Source organism: Myiozetetes cayanensis, unplaced genomic scaffold, assembly GCF_022539395.1.
Source record: "Myiozetetes cayanensis isolate MyiCay16 unplaced genomic scaffold, myiCay2020 scf18, whole genome shotgun sequence".
Lineage (NCBI taxonomy): Eukaryota > Metazoa > Chordata > Aves > Passeriformes > Tyrannidae > Myiozetetes > Myiozetetes cayanensis.
Window position 1 is genome coordinate 13,551,551 of NW_026087389.1, and position 15,900 is coordinate 13,567,450.

The window sequence follows — 15,900 nt, forward strand, 5'->3', positions numbered from 1 at the left end:
TGAGTCAATAGGGGTTTAAAGTGTTTCCTGATACGTTTATACAACTAGATTTACTGTATTATTTTCCTTTGCAATATTACAACATACTGAGAAGAGTCTTGCTATATGTAAAATGTCAAAATATGTAAAATAATATTTACGCAGACACTTTCTCTTCAAAGTTGACTAATTTTCAATTAGCGACTAAAATGGCTTTCAACTGAGAACATGACAGAGCTTGAAGCTTTGGAATATCTCTGATCTCATTGTAATTTATTTTTTTTATGTGCTACAGCATTTCAGCAACAATTGCAAGATTAATCTTCCTTGAATTTTCCATTAGCTACTTGCTGGAATTTTCCAACAGGAAGGAACTAGGACTGTGTTATTTAAGAAAAGAAATTAGTGGTACTACTTTCTGGGAGCAAACCTGAGGGGTAATCTTGTCCTGTAGTCAAGTCTATCTGTCTGCCTGCATCCCCCCTTCATGTCTTTTCATCCTTTTAAACTAGAATAAGGTTCTTAATGAAATATCGAAGGTATTTTGCTTGTTTCTAGTAGTGCAGTTGAATATAATAGCAGAAACTATAATAATATAGAGTAAAAGCATGACTCTGTTACAACTGACCTCAAAAAAGATATTTGGAGACTTAAAAGGCTTTCTCCTGAAAAAGGACCTTAAAAAATAAAATTACTGCAACTACATTTCAGCTGTAATTGTAAACAAACACTTTCTTGGTACTATTCTTTTTAAATACTTATTTCTGCTACATGCAGAAAATCTGGGCTTTTATATGTTAGTGTGGATGTCTTTACTCTTGCAGATTAATTGTTCTCTTTCTGGTATTTCATGTGACAGAGTTGCCATGAATGAATTACACAAGTTTACTGAATCTAGGTTTCATGAATGAGAAAAATTATGTAAATAACACAAATTCATCTATAATGTGTGAGCATCAGCTCCTTAAGGAAATAAACATTACCAACTCAGAGACTTAGTCATGTAAATAAAATATAGTATGTTATGAAAACAGCTTCTACTAGATTTACATTTTAAGTAGCAGAAGATATTAGGAAAACGTGGAGAAGTGGGTTTTTTTGTTTAGGAAGATAGAGACTCATAAAAAAATCAGTAAAATGAAAGCATTTCTTCTTTCAAGGAAACAGTCCAGAAGATAATTTTAAATAGTCTTTGGATGGTAATAAGTCTCTAGCTCATACAAAAAATCAGGCTGATTTCACCCCCAAAAACCCAACTGACTCATTTAAGCTACTTTGGTGATTTAGCAGGGCCATACTATTCCTTTTAAAAATCATTGTAACAAAATTCTAACTTAATGCCTTATCATAAGGAAGATGATTTTTAATCAGTTTTCAGGCAGAATACATCTACAATACTATGTAATAAAATGCTCCTATCACTGTTTACATCGTTGGGATTTTTGGTTTGTTTTTAATATTATCTTTTACAGATATAGAAATGGTTTGGGAAAAGGAAGAAAATATGAACTGATATTTACATCCTGACAGTTCATTTCACTCTCCATTTTTAGAGGTTGTCACCCACAAACTGGTAAAGCTTTCACATTTATATGAAGAATTTCTTCCTTTCTATAAGAGAAGATGCTTCTGTGGCAACTAATGATAACATATTTAATATTATCCAACATTAGATAATTTATAACTGGAATTGGTACTCTGCTGACAGGGTAATTGAGGTAAACAGAAACTTAATAACTTACCTCAATTAGGAGCTATTACCTTTTCCATCACTGTCCACCCCATTATCAAAATGCAGGAAAAATATAAACGATAAGAAAGATGAAAAGGCAATACACTGATGAATAGAGAACAAAAAATGTTACTAAAATAACCTGTTAAGCAGTTCAAAGGTGTAACTTATAAATACAAAAAAAACAGCTTTGGAGAGAAGAAAGATGGTGTAATGCAAAAGCAGTGAATGTGAAGTGCACAGGATACATAAATTTTAGACACACTGAAATTGCCAATATGTAGGAATATGTAGGCCATTGCATTTTGAGTAAGTCTTTCTTTCTAGAACAACAAATCCTATAAAAACATCGAAAGCTCTAATGCATTAAAGCACACATATGGAAATCTTTTACATTTTTCATACTGAAACATTTTAGGTTGAAAAGACGACAGTGATTTGATTTTTTTTCCCCCTGCATATTTTCTAATACGCAATTTAGAAGGCCGTATTAATACATTAAATATTTTTATAGAGCTGTGTGGAATATTGCACATGAACTAAAAGCTGCTCCCTAAACACCATGTCCTTGTTAAACAAGGTAGGATTCTTCCTGCTGGGCCTTTGCAGAAATATTCCCCAAGGGAAACCTGCCCTGCTGCTTCTTGCAACAGCTGTGCTGAGTATTGTTATCTCAGATATAGCTGTGGATTTACACATGAAAGATATACAACACATGGTTTTCTGAAAATAACTTAGCTGACTGTTTCAGAGAATTCCTTCCTTACTGATTTCTTATGATAGAGAGGAGTCTCCCCATGGTCTCTTCTTAAGAGAGGAACTAACTTCATCTTATAAGAAAATACAACACATCAGAGGCACATCCTACTGAGAGATTCTGTGAATCTCCTTAGACATCAGTGTTTGATAGAAAAAGCAAAATGTTCTCATGGAACATTTGAGGACTTAACAACTTTGATTAGATAGGATCCCACTGAATAAGAGCAGAAGGACTGGCCATGAGACTTTAACTCTTAAGCCCTCTTCCCAGTGGGACAACATTGTGTTTTCATAAAAGAGAGCTAACAAAGTCACACAATCATAAATAAAACTGGAAAAGAGATAAAATTGTTAGGATTGAGAAGGTGCCAGAAATACTGATTGAAACTCCAAAGATTATTTAGATTTAGTCATATTGCTCATATGCTCTATTTAATTTGTTTAAATTTTATTTCTTTACATTTGTATATTGCTTAATGAAAATTCTTCATACATCATTTGATCATGGAAATCCTGAACCACTACAAGATTTAACTGACTAAAGTATTAAGAGTAAATACTGAAGCCTGTAGCTGAAATTAAAATTTCTCAGACCATTTCTATAGGGATAAAGGTGTGTGCAAACATTTGGAAATTACTCAAAAAAGACGGAGGAAAAGTTTTTGTCTGCTGTTTATAAACATTTCTGATCTGAACATGCAGCTATTAAAACAGTAATTTCACAATCAGGTTATAGCTGACTTGTTTCTCTCAAAAAACATTCAGAAATAAGTATAAATACAAACAAGGATTTAACAAATCTATGTAGACTAAATTGCTATCAGGCATTTCTACGAACATCAATTCACACAAAAAGTATTAAAGGTCTCCTCAGAGTATGCAGAAATACCAAGGTATCCTTACATTCTTTCAAAGAGAACATTTTTCATGGTACATCCTGGTAAAATCACAAAAAAAAAGAACTTTCTTCTTTTAGAGAATAAAGTTACATAAGAGGAACTAGCAAGGTATCTGAAGAGCAAAATAGATCTTCAGATTGCAGTTAATCAGTACTCTACATTCTCTGAATAATAACCTCTTACCCAACAGAAAACAGAATGGTTGCACATAATTTTTACTCCACAAAATGACAGTAATTAGCATAACATTTTTAGAAGACCAGTAAAAAGAAAAGTCACCAATTTCCCATTTTCTCTTGCTCATTAATTGTTAATAGACGAGGTTTAGTTCAGGTACACAAGAGAAGAGAGAACAGAAAACAAACAGAACTTTATAAAAGAGAAGCAGAGCTAAAACCTACAATTAAAACTACTGTACTTTTTTTGGTGTGGTTTTTTTTTTTTTTTCCCCACAAAACACAGAACCTCCATGCAGCACATTGAGATTAATCGATTGCTTGCTCAAATTGCACTTCAAAGAGTTGGTTGTTGTTTTCACAGGCATGTAACATGGCAGGTATCTTAAACTACAAAAACTTCCTAAAATAGTTCAAAACTTGCTTTAGCACAAGATAAAGTGTAGGAGGAAATTGTTTCACATACGGATACAAGGCCTACTAGAACTTCTTCATCAGAAAAGGGTGTTTCTGCACTACTGCAAAACTTTCACAAGTTTTATAAGTTTTATAACAAGGAAAGTTAGTTCTGAGCAAATTTCTTTATACAGACCAACGGAAGCAAATAAATTTTTTATAAAATCTTACCAATTGCCGACTCTATGCCTCACTCTGACAAATAATGAAATTAAAAATATGGAGTACTACATCTGCTCTTTCTCCAGTCAGTCACTGTCCACAGTACCTACCCATCTTTAGCTTGAAAAAGCACTGAATTATTAAAGTGTATTTTGGGAGAAATGAGAAAATATTCTCGTTTAATGATGTCTCACAGGGGAAGGATTATATAATGCTCAAAAACATACCCTAGAGAGAAATAGTGCCTAAATATCTAATGAACCTAAGTTCATTACTACAGTAAAAGGCCATCTCTATCCTCGAGCAATATCATATAAACATAATTTTTGTCATTAGTGAAACATCCAGTTATCCAAAATCATTTTTAGATTGTTAGAAAGATTGTTTCTGACTTTTCAATAGACATGCTCTTTATATTGGATCTGAAGCGTCAGGTTTTCCATCGAATAAAGGTGATAATGTACTTACTTTTCTGTCTGGCCAATTATATTTTGCAAATATTGTATCATATGTGTCCACAGCCCCATCAGTGATCAACATTATGGCTTGGCTGCAAATGCTTCCTTGTCCTGTGTGATTGAACTGTGAAAGGAAACAATCATGAGGTACAGCACATTCCTGTTAAAGGAAGATAGATGGGATCACACTGAATAAACATATATTTGTGAAATCTCTAGTATTATAAGTAGTAGATGAAAATATTCAGGTTGAAAACATCTTATCATAGATATTATGTTCTTACTGAATTGAAAAATAAGAAACATACACAAATACATCACTTCCCCAAATTGAAACTGTATTCCCCTGTTTTATATAGATAGTAAGTACTGATGCATCTATATGGGGTTTGACTTAAATGTCATTTTAAAAGAACAAGTTAAAACAGAAGTAATAAATGAGTGATGATTTTTCTGCAAAGAAGATACACAATTCATAGAGACATATGACTACTCATGTGGCATTCAGATTCACTCAGGATTACATTCTACACATTGTTTTCCATAAAACATTTATCTGGGAGAACCAAGTTCTTATTTATGTATTTTGAAATTCTCCTACTACTCAAAATTAATATATATAAGCAATTCAAGCTCATAAACAGCAGCACTTTAGCACAGGTACTTAGACAGCAATTAACATATCCTTTGGTATATGCAAAGGAAATTTCATCATTATAAAAATGAGATTTTCTCCTGTCAAAGAGCAGGCACATTGGACTGAGTCATAACATGAGCTTTTATCTCTTGACTCTGGAGCTGGTGCTCTGATTTTGAATCCATTGTCTCCATTTGTTTCAGTTATGGAATAGGTTCTTATTTTTCTGCGTACTTATATATTTAATGAACCTAGGTGAAACATCTGGCTTTTAGCAAAAAAGAAAAGCAAGATTGGAAAATTATTTGATTTTTAATTGTTATATATGAACACTTTAAAAATATCCATGAAAAGATCAATGAACTGGGATATTACAAACAACTCTACAGACTGGGCTAGAAGTTGAATACATACTAATGAAAGAACAATCTCCTTTTATTCTCTTCCCATGTAGTTTTCATGTGTATTATCAAATTTGAGGTCAGGCCTCATCCTATACCCTTTCTCTTGATGTTGACAAAACCAAGCAAAATTATCTTGGCCCACCTTACCAGCCTGGTTGTGGCCCAAAATAAGGTGGTCCCATTTAAGAAGCAGTACCTACATTTAAAGATGAATTACCTTGCAGGGACTCTGACCATTTCTGTATTCATCAAAAATTATTTGGATTATTATGATCTGATTTGGTGTAGTAACTCTTCTGTCTTTAAGCTTTCAGCAGTTTACTCACCCTTATATATTAACTGTTCTTCCAAAACTCTTAAAGTCACTTTCTCTAAAAATAAGTTCTGAACTTCTAAAAATTTCATATTTGTAGAAATGCCTGCAGTAGAAAGGGTGGATGGTGGGTTCCAGCAGTGCTCTGTCCTCTTTTCTTTTGCCTTCACATTTCTGTATCTGAGTAATCACACCCACATTCAACAATCATTTCTATCACCTGCATTTCTCCCCCAGATCAGTTTCTTTTTGATCAAAATGAATCTCAGTAAAATATTTCTTAATGGGCAACTAATGTGTGTTTAGGTACATTCTGGTCAGTGGCTGGTTGAAAACCCTTATCTGTGATACTTGCAGGGCAGACTATCCACAAAATTCTTTACTCATGGCAGTTTTTCCAGTCTTAACTAGAACTAGAAATTTTAAAGTGGGATTCCTTCATGATCTTAGATTCCATATTTTCTCATAAAGATGAAGTTGCTTTCTGAAGGGATATGTTCTTCACAGGGACAAGGTATTTGGAAAGTGACAAGGTATCTTAAAAGAAAAATTAATGAGGGGGGAATGCCTTCATACATTTATTTTAAAACATCACTCTGTGTGCATCTGCATTATTCTACATACTTATCTGAATATTTTGAAGAATGAGATTAAATTCAAATACTTTGATGAGTAATATCTTCTCATATTTGTCTAAAACTTTAATTTTATTGAATAGCAAGAGTGATGAAAATGTTTTCCATAATAATAACAATGACAAGGGCCTTATGATGAACTACAATTAAGTCAGTGATTCATCAGTTAGCTGAAAAAATTTCAGTGCATCCTGACATTTACTGCATTTGGTTGTGATTAACAGTCTTTGAAATGTCACTGAATTTTATTTAATTGGTTATGGGTTTTTTAAAGGTAATCACCGCAAAGAGTGCATTTGTCACCAAAAGGGATAATTGCAGTTGTCACATGACATAGCAGGGGCCTGACTACTGTACCGAGCACTTCTGCATTCTTACATTGTATAATGTACACTGCACAAATTGATGATTGGAAAGAATTTGAAAGTGGATCTTTAAACATGCTTTTCAAAGATATCAGTATCAACCATCTTCAAATCTTAACAACCATAGCAAATACTGAAAGGTAATTTGCAAGGGAAAATTAACTGAGTTTAATTAGTGTAACCCCTGAACCGTTCTTAAATCCAACCAAAATCTTAATAGACTATTTGTGTAACACAAAGCTTTCTCCTTTGTTTTCCTTCCCCCCCTCCCCCCTTCCTACTTCTTTTTTTTTTATTTTTTTATGTAGGAAAGACATCCTTAGCTAACCCGTACTTTAACAAGAATAGATTTCTGACATACGAAGGTCACATCCTGTAGAAAAAAAGTGGGAAATGGTTTGCTGTGCTCTTGTAAGGAAAGATTAAGCAGCTTTTTTTCTAGGCTAAACTGCATAGCAGAAACTCCCAGAGACTTTGCTGATATGCCTGTGTATGATGGAAAAGATTTTTATGCTGGCATTTCTGAAAGTTTACATGCAAGAAGGCTTGAACCTACTACACTTCTTTTTATATAGTATAAATAGAAACAATCAATATACCACCTTGCACAGATCTGAACACACATGTAGCAATGACCCATCATGACCTTACAGATCTCTCTCATGGGTCCAATTCAGTACAGGGGATGCCAGTTCCGCTTGCTCTCAAAATTATCAGTTTATCTAATGAGACTTTTATACCACATTTATTGTTATAACTTCAGTTGCCTCACAGATTTTAAAACAACATAAAACAAAACATTTATCATTTCATGTACTCTTGATAACTGTCTGTAATGTGGGGTTTTTTTTCAGTTTACCCAGATTTGGGAGACCAGCACAGAACAACTCTTACATTGAGGCTTGCTGCTATTTACTGCTGTGTTTCTGGTTCCTAAGACTAAACTTGGTGCCTACAATTCTTAATCAACTCTCTAAAATAACCTGGAGTGTTCTTTACTTGATGCACCTTTTCCCAGTGCCGTTTTTGGCGTGCGCCACATGAAGGCATTAGTTCCACACTGCCTGGCTGAACTCACGAGCAGTGGGTGGAGGAAAATCCTCCTTTTTTCATTTGAGAATTTTATGCCTGGAAAGGAATTGATCAATATTGTCCTTCAAGATGAATACAAAGGCATTAGAACCGTTAATTATTCTATAAACGTACGGTGTAAAGGCAGGCACACTTGTCAAGAAAAACCCTCTGGAGACTATTTTGGTGTAAGGTTTGCTTTGCAAGGTACATCCTTCAATCAAAAGACAGTTTGCTACTTAGTTTAGATGAGATTTTTCAACTTCCAGCAGACTAACTGATTATACTTAAGAAAAAGGAGAAGGGGGGTGGGGGAAAGAAAAGAAAAAAGAAAGAAAAAGGAAAAAAGGGATAAGGTACCTGTATTTTTGACTGAAATTTTGCTTTCCAGAACAACACTGGTAAAATATGAGTGATAATAATGAAGTTTCTAAAAATACTTTTTGGCCAGCTCAATGTTTATTCTATAATCTATTAATTCATTAGTTATGACTATGACACATGTATGTATATGTGTATATATAGAGACAAAATACATCAACTTAAAACATACACATATAAAAAGGTACATTTGTTTATATATTCCACCATATATAGATTATATAGAATTCTTGCTCTATAAGTAATATATTGCTACCACCACAATTTTGAGTTCTAATTTATTATTTTAAAACTAAAATTGTTTAACAGCAGGCAAGGTGTCCCCAGTGTAAATCTGAAAAACATGAACTTACTTCATTGAGCATGTTGAAAGCTTCGTTTAAAGCAATGTCCAACATTCCAATTCCTTTTGCAAAAAGTTTGTCGAGGTGTTCCCTGAAATGCTGAAACATGAACATGAAAGTTTTATTTGTCAATATGTTGTCACAACATACTTGTTGATATCAATTTTTTTGTGTTTCTGTTTAGTGGTACCCATATCTTCTCACTTTGTGTAATAATTCTTATATTCTTTCAAACTATTATTCCATTATTATCACAATGCCTATGCATTATCAAGAATGAATATGCAGCATAAACAGATTATCTAAAATTAATACTAAATTATATAATCTGCAGTGTATAATTCAGTTCACATGATCAGCCAGAAGAACAAATATTTTCTCCCATCACAGCTCTATTTATACAGGTTCTGAAAAGTATACTGTTGTTATGTGAAGAAATACAATAGTGCCCTTTTTTTTTTTGATACAATATAGTAAAAGTGGTAAAAAATTATTACATACACTATCAATATAAAAGAAAGAACAATGTTTTCTGCCTACAGGCTTCAGAACAAACAAATGCTACCAGGTGATTCTGCAAAAGGTTAAAAAAAAAAACCCAAATGCGTGTTTGGTTTGGTCTTTGACTGGAGAGCTTTGTAGTTTTTAATTTGTTTTTAAACCAACTCCATTCTCTGTCTTGTCTTTTTTTTTTTTTTTTTTTTTGAGAATTTCAAGCACTCTATGTCCACTGGAAAAAAAAATCACAAAACATGCAAGTTTTAACACTTCTTTGTTTCCCTGCCTTATCATACCAGATGCCCTCAACGTGTGGCACTAACTGGATCCGTGCCAAAACAAATCATGTTTTATGTCACAGGCAGCACAAAGAATGGCTTCATCAGACTGTTTACTCTACATCTGGCTCAGGCTGTTTATTAGCAAACAATCAAAACATCCTCTTGTACTTTCAGAGAGGTTGCTTGTTTACCCTCTCAAAGAGAGGTACCTTATTGTGACTTTAAAGGGCGTACTATCAACACAACTATAACCTGTCAGGCTGCTGTCTTAAGGAAAATCTGTAAGGAGAAAAGCTCCAAATTTCAAACACTTTTTTTCCCCCCATTTCAGACATGTTCAACAATGCTCTGCCAGCCATGTTATAGTGCCTTATTTGGTACTGGAAAAGGTATTTTAAAAAAGCATTGCATTATCTGTGTGTGAGAAAAGCAAAGTTTCAAACTAATATTCTTCTCAAAATTTCTCTACAGCTTGCCCACACATCTCTCCAAACTCCCACTCAGTAATTTCTTCTGTTACAAAAGCACTGCAAAACAGAAAAGTGTATTCCAGTCCTAATAGTAGTGAAAAAATGTCAGGGCAGGACATTAACCACTAAAACATCAGTTTGAAGAACAAGGGATTTCAGAATAAGATAAAATACACCTCAATTCCACTTTCAATAACTTTCAGGAATCAAACAGATCCCCAAACCCAGGAGTGCCCTGCTCTTCATGAGTCAAAAAGTGTATTTTAAACTTTACATCTTAAAGAGTTTTTTTTAGTAATAAACTGCACAATGTTGGTTCATCTCAGCTTCTCTTTAATATCCTACTGGAGCCCTTACAGACTAATATCTGAATTTCCTGGAGTCTGACTTGAATATTTGTCCAACTGTGTGCACAATTACCGGGCAACTGTATGCTTAATTTCCATGTGCAATACCAGAATGTGCAGTATCTAATTGTGGACTCATACACCTAATTGACATGCATAGTCTTGGTAATTCTGAATGCAAATTAGGCACACAATTATGACAATCAGCCGCTGATGTCTGATTACAAAATTATAGGGTCAGAGCTCAACAGAGGTTGTGTCTTATTGCAGTGAGGAAGCACAGACACGTTCAGCTGTGGAGGTATTGATGATGTAGAAGTGTCTGAAAAACATGAGATGAAGAGAATGAGGATACAAATCCACTTGTGCGTGTCAGCCAGGACAATTCTTTGCACGTACCTACAAGGTTTCAAACTAGAACACCAGCAATGCACACTCTTGGTCTTGTACCCTTGTGTGCTGCCGTTTGTTTCTAAACGCTGTCCACTGTCAGAACCACAAAGTCCCAGTGAGCCCAACATCTGGTAAGAATCCATGTATGCAAATCTCTTTGATTTTCTTCTCTCCTTTTCTTTCTACATTTTCTAAACTTTGTTAGGACCCTCTAAGTCAGAAACAAACCAACAAATACATCCCATGGGCCTGGAATCAGGAAATGGGTTCCCGTCCTAGGGGCAGTTACAAAATGCCTCTTTGAAGCAGAAAGGGGTTTACTGAATGGGGGATACTGATAGTGTTTTTCCAAAGATGAAAAATCATATTCTCACATCTATTTCTGCTTAAGACGCATTTTATTAGAGCCTATTTATAATTTCAAAGAATAAGGTACCACTTATGATGAGTAGGAATACCCAAATTAGATGGGGTTACAAGACCATGGGTTCACACCTATGAATAAAGGACTTTCCACTGATAACAAAGAGGGAACAGTTCACAACTGATATGTGCAGCAGAGATAATACAGTTACATTGGAAAATCATGATATTTGCTATTAATTGTCTGAAAAGGGGGAGCTTCCTAAAGAAAAGCATCATTAATGGGTCCAACATTGCTGCAGATTTCTTTGTCAGTTTTACTGCAAGTCTTTGCTATTAGTTCCCATACTCATCTGTGCATGCTGTAACTCCAACTGTTCCTGAGACATACTTGGCAAAGATTTATCAGATTTGTGGATAGACTACATTGGCATATAAAGCAGGAAAGAAAAAACAAAATCAGGAGGCATGTGTGAGGTGGGAGAGTGGTATTTACTGGTGTGTCACAGGCAAGTTTACCCACATGAACAGATGAATGTGCATAACATCTGCAAAATGCATTTAAGCATCATTCCATGTAAAATCCATTGACAGGGCAATTCCAGGTTAGCTCCTAATTACCCAACCGCTTCTGTTTCCTAATGTGTTGTGTTGGAACACAGGATTTTTTTTTTTCATAAAAACCAATCCCGAACCAAAGACTTCAGGATTCAATATGCTCACATTAAAAATAAATTCTCCTTAAGGAAATCAGTTACTGCAGTAGAAAACTTGGGACCAAATTTCAGTGCTCTGGGGCTAACTGAAAGATTTGGAAGTCTTAATGGCTAGACAGTTTTAGAAAAAGAGTAGACTTCAGTGAGGCTTTACTGTTTGGGTTTTTTTAACAACCAAGCGATGCTGTTGACAACCTTTTCGTGAGATCTGACAGACATGGATGGATAAATATGGAAAAGTAATTTGCTTAAATAAAATTCAATATGCAAAATTTGTATTTACCAACCTCTTATTGGCAATTTCACTCAGCTTCTTTGCTGAATCAGTCTTCTGGTTATTTAATTTCTGGTAATTGCATAGAAAAATAAAATCCCTTTGGAAGTTATACACTACATCTGTCTATTTTTGTCATTCGAATTTACACTGGGGTAAGTTCTTGATTTAGTTTGGAGTTACTGTGCCTATCTGTGCATCTAGAAGATGATATATTTCATCTGGAAACGTTTACAGAGAAATGTCCTCAACCCATATATAGTACATTAAAAAAACATATAAAAGAGGAATGTATATTGTAATATTGTTACTTTAAATCTGGAGTTACATTAAATCAGATTGTCATCCGATTCCTTTGGGGTAGGTAAATTGTAACATGGAGTTTCTCAAAGATGAAAACCTCTTGGCCCAAGAAAACTGGTATTAAAATAGGCAGTTCCACATGTTTGTAATTTGTGGAGAAAGTGCAGACGGTGACAGAATAGTGTCTGAACTATTTCCCACTCTTTTTTAAATTTGTGTATAGCAAATTGATATACTTCAAGGCAGCAGCTGTTTAGTGCTAATGCCAAATTATAAAATAGTCTGGTAAAATTCGAATATACCTTACATATTTTATATTACTAAACCACATTTAGGTTCACAGATTAATTTCCACCTCAGTTATGCTACCCACTGTAATTACAGATTTAATTCCTGTGATAAATGAAACTTCAAGCAAGATCTGCAAATTAGGGATAGCTTACAGTATCCACATATCTAAACTGAACCTTCAGGGCAGGTATGTGCCAACATAGAAATTTATGACAATTGCTAGGCTGTAAAAACTTAGAAGTGGAGAAACCATGACACCTGCCATATCACCTGACATTATAATTATTCTTAAAACAAACTTCTACATTTTCCTATTGTAAAATAAAAACTGAAACACTCTATCTTGGAAGAAATGGGATGCCTATTTTGTATCTTAGTAAAAGTGGCAGCACATGTATTAACACCACTCACATCACTGTCATATTTGAAATTGTAACTTTGTCTTTTATAAATAAAAGACAAACTTCCTTCATTCAATAAGGTTTCCAAAAAAAGAGGATTATTTTGCAGTTGTATCTGACAGAAATTCAAGGTGCAATTAAATCCTGGCCTGAAAGCTACACACTATGAGTACTTACAGAACCAATAGTTTTGCAGAAAAGTCATAAAACACCTTGATCAAAACCTGAAGAAATTTCTAAACATTTTAAATTAATTATGTCAGCATCTCTTCCTTGTAGGTTGCTGCTAGCAGTAAAAAAAAATAACGTTAAATGAAGATTTAAAACTCATGACTGAGTTACTTGGCTCTCCATTAAGCTGGTTGGGAACAGGTTTAGATTCTTAGAACCCTCACACTTTCTTAAAGAAAAGTTTGTTACTTGATCAGTGTTCTGGAGATTAAGGGTTGAAAACCTGTTTTCTCCAACCTTCATTCCCTTCCCATAATAAAATTACATAAAAACATTAAAATGCTTAATTATATTACATTTATCTAATATGCCTTAAAAAATTACTGAAACACACCAGACAGATATTTATTAGTGCTCTAACGAAGGAGTGGTCTTGATCAAGTAATCCATAATGGGTAACAGGAGGTTTGTTTAAAAGCAAATTCTTGCCTTCACTACACCCATCCCTATAAAACCTGCACCAGGATCAAGAATCTTTGGCTAACTTGGCTAATTCATATCACATAAACCAAAAAGTAAATCTGACTTTTCACCCCTAACTACTCTAGCTATGAGAAGAGAGTTCAGTCTAGAGATTCCAGTTGAATCTTAACTCTTAATTTAAGTAAAGTTGCAACTGGAATACAGAGGAAAAGAAGGAAACAATGCGGTTTCATCAATAATTACTGCAATGTCATTCAAAGAGAAATGCAAATTCCTTGCTCTGTGTGCACTTTGTACAGATCTACTCTAGTGGCAGGTGTATGTTCTTACCTGAAAGACAGAGAGAAACAAAGGGGCAAGGGGAGAAGGGTGGAAGTGGGCTTCATAATACCTTTCCTGACACTTGGAACAGAAAACTAAGATACATTACTCACAGAGTGGATATAAGAGGGTTACAATGCTTTAAATGCTTTTTCGCACTTTAATGAGAGTGGATTTTTTTTCTTTTAAGTAATTATTTCCCACACTGTGGTCCAGAAAATAATGGTAAGTGGTCTAGAGCCAATGTGTGGAATTAACACTTTGTTTACAATACTGATTCCATCTCAAAAAGTGAAGAGATGTGGAGGGGAGCAAAATGACAGTGTTTCACTGAGAAAATGTGTAAACCAGACACCAGCTATCTTTTTTTTTTTTTTTTCCTTAGGACTAATTGGATTTTCTGGAAGTCTGACTCTCTGGAAGCCTGTTACTTTCCCTGCACATTATGGATAAGAATTTCTACAACCCACCCTTGAATGTGAAAGAGTGTGTTCATTTGCTGCCCGTAATCCCATTCAGCACCAACACCATTGAGAAACACTCATTTCCCAGGCTGCTACAAGCCCTGAGGCTGAAGCTGTTTCTTGCAGCCTACCAAAAAATATCCTTATGCTCCATTCCCTGAAGATGCTCCCAGGTTTCATCTTACCTAGCCAGGCTGTGCATGGAACAGAATAGGCTCTGGCTGCAGCCCAAGTGCCTGGGGCAGGAGCCTGCTGGGGGTGGCAAACACAGGGTTCACTCAGGCCTGAGCCTTGGAAAGCCAGGCTGAGGCTTGGAGAGGGCTCAGGATGAGCACAGGATGTGTCTGTGCTGGCACATGGGACCCTCTCAGCAGAAGCAAACACCACACCTGGCTCTCCCAGAATCAGAGGTCTCTCCCCACATCCAGCCCCACCTTAGTGTAAATTACACTAACTAGAAAACAATAACAACATGTAAGCTCACATAAGGAAGAAATGAAGATTGACAAAGTTTTGTCATATACAAATACGCAGAACAATTAAATGCTACCTATCTCAAGTTTATTCTCTAGTTCTGATCTTTCAGTGAAAGTACATTACCTACCTCAGTGATATGAGTTACTAGAAAAGAAGTTCATATTTAATTATTCCCTCAAATACCTTGTATGTATTATTCAATTTACAGGCAAAATAAAGCACAGAGCTATTCCATAAATAAGTAAATAAAATAATTTAGTGAACAAGAAATTATTTCAAAGAGTGCTCTCAATAATAAAATATGAAATTGTACTTAGTTATTTTGAACAATTGAGCACTGTTCGTAAAATCTGAGCATCATCTGGGTGGCATAAAAACTTTTTGATCAATTAAAATGAATCTGACATTAAGTAACATATGGATGCATGATAATCAGCATTTTGATCAGTTGCAGAGTGATGGAAAGGTTAACAGCAGGATTAATTCCAGACAGGACATGTGGGCAATAAATTTGATTCTCTAGGTTTGTGTCTAGAACTTGCACAGATTTCATATGACTCATTAGCTGCACCCACAAAAAAGAGCTCATTTAGAAAACTGCATCACAGTTCACACAAGACTTCAACACCAAATTGTTAGAAACAATTCATTCCACATAGTAACTAAATGATATTTAGATAACTACAGTGGGAAATATCAAGTATACCAACGAAGTCGCCCATGAAGAATAATTTCTGTAGAATGTGGGTGTATATGCAGGTAAAATGCAAAGAACTCTTGTGAATAATACTATGGAGTAAAGATCAACATAACAAGACCAAAATCATTTTCTCTCAGTGTGTTTTCTGAGCTGTGTTTTCTACTTCCTATAACACC

At 34.7% G+C, this 15,900-nt stretch overlaps 1 protein-coding gene across 3 annotated transcripts in view; it reads right to left on the reverse strand.

Moving 5' to 3' along the window:
- CACNA2D3 (calcium voltage-gated channel auxiliary subunit alpha2delta 3) overlaps positions 1–15,900 on the reverse strand; it is a 391,160-nt gene that overhangs the window by 183,790 nt on the left and 191,470 nt on the right. For all 3 annotated transcript variants that reach the window (XR_007628662.1, XM_050312820.1, XM_050312819.1), the window contains exons 10-11: positions 8,781–8,870; positions 4,632–4,745 (exon numbers count right to left, since the gene is read on the reverse strand). Coding sequence is in view for 2 of the 3 variants with exons in the window: in XM_050312820.1 (XP_050168777.1) it covers positions 4,632–4,745; positions 8,781–8,870 (204 nt within the window). In the remaining variant the exon portion in view is untranslated. The remainder of the gene's footprint in view (positions 1–4,631; positions 4,746–8,780; positions 8,871–15,900) is intronic.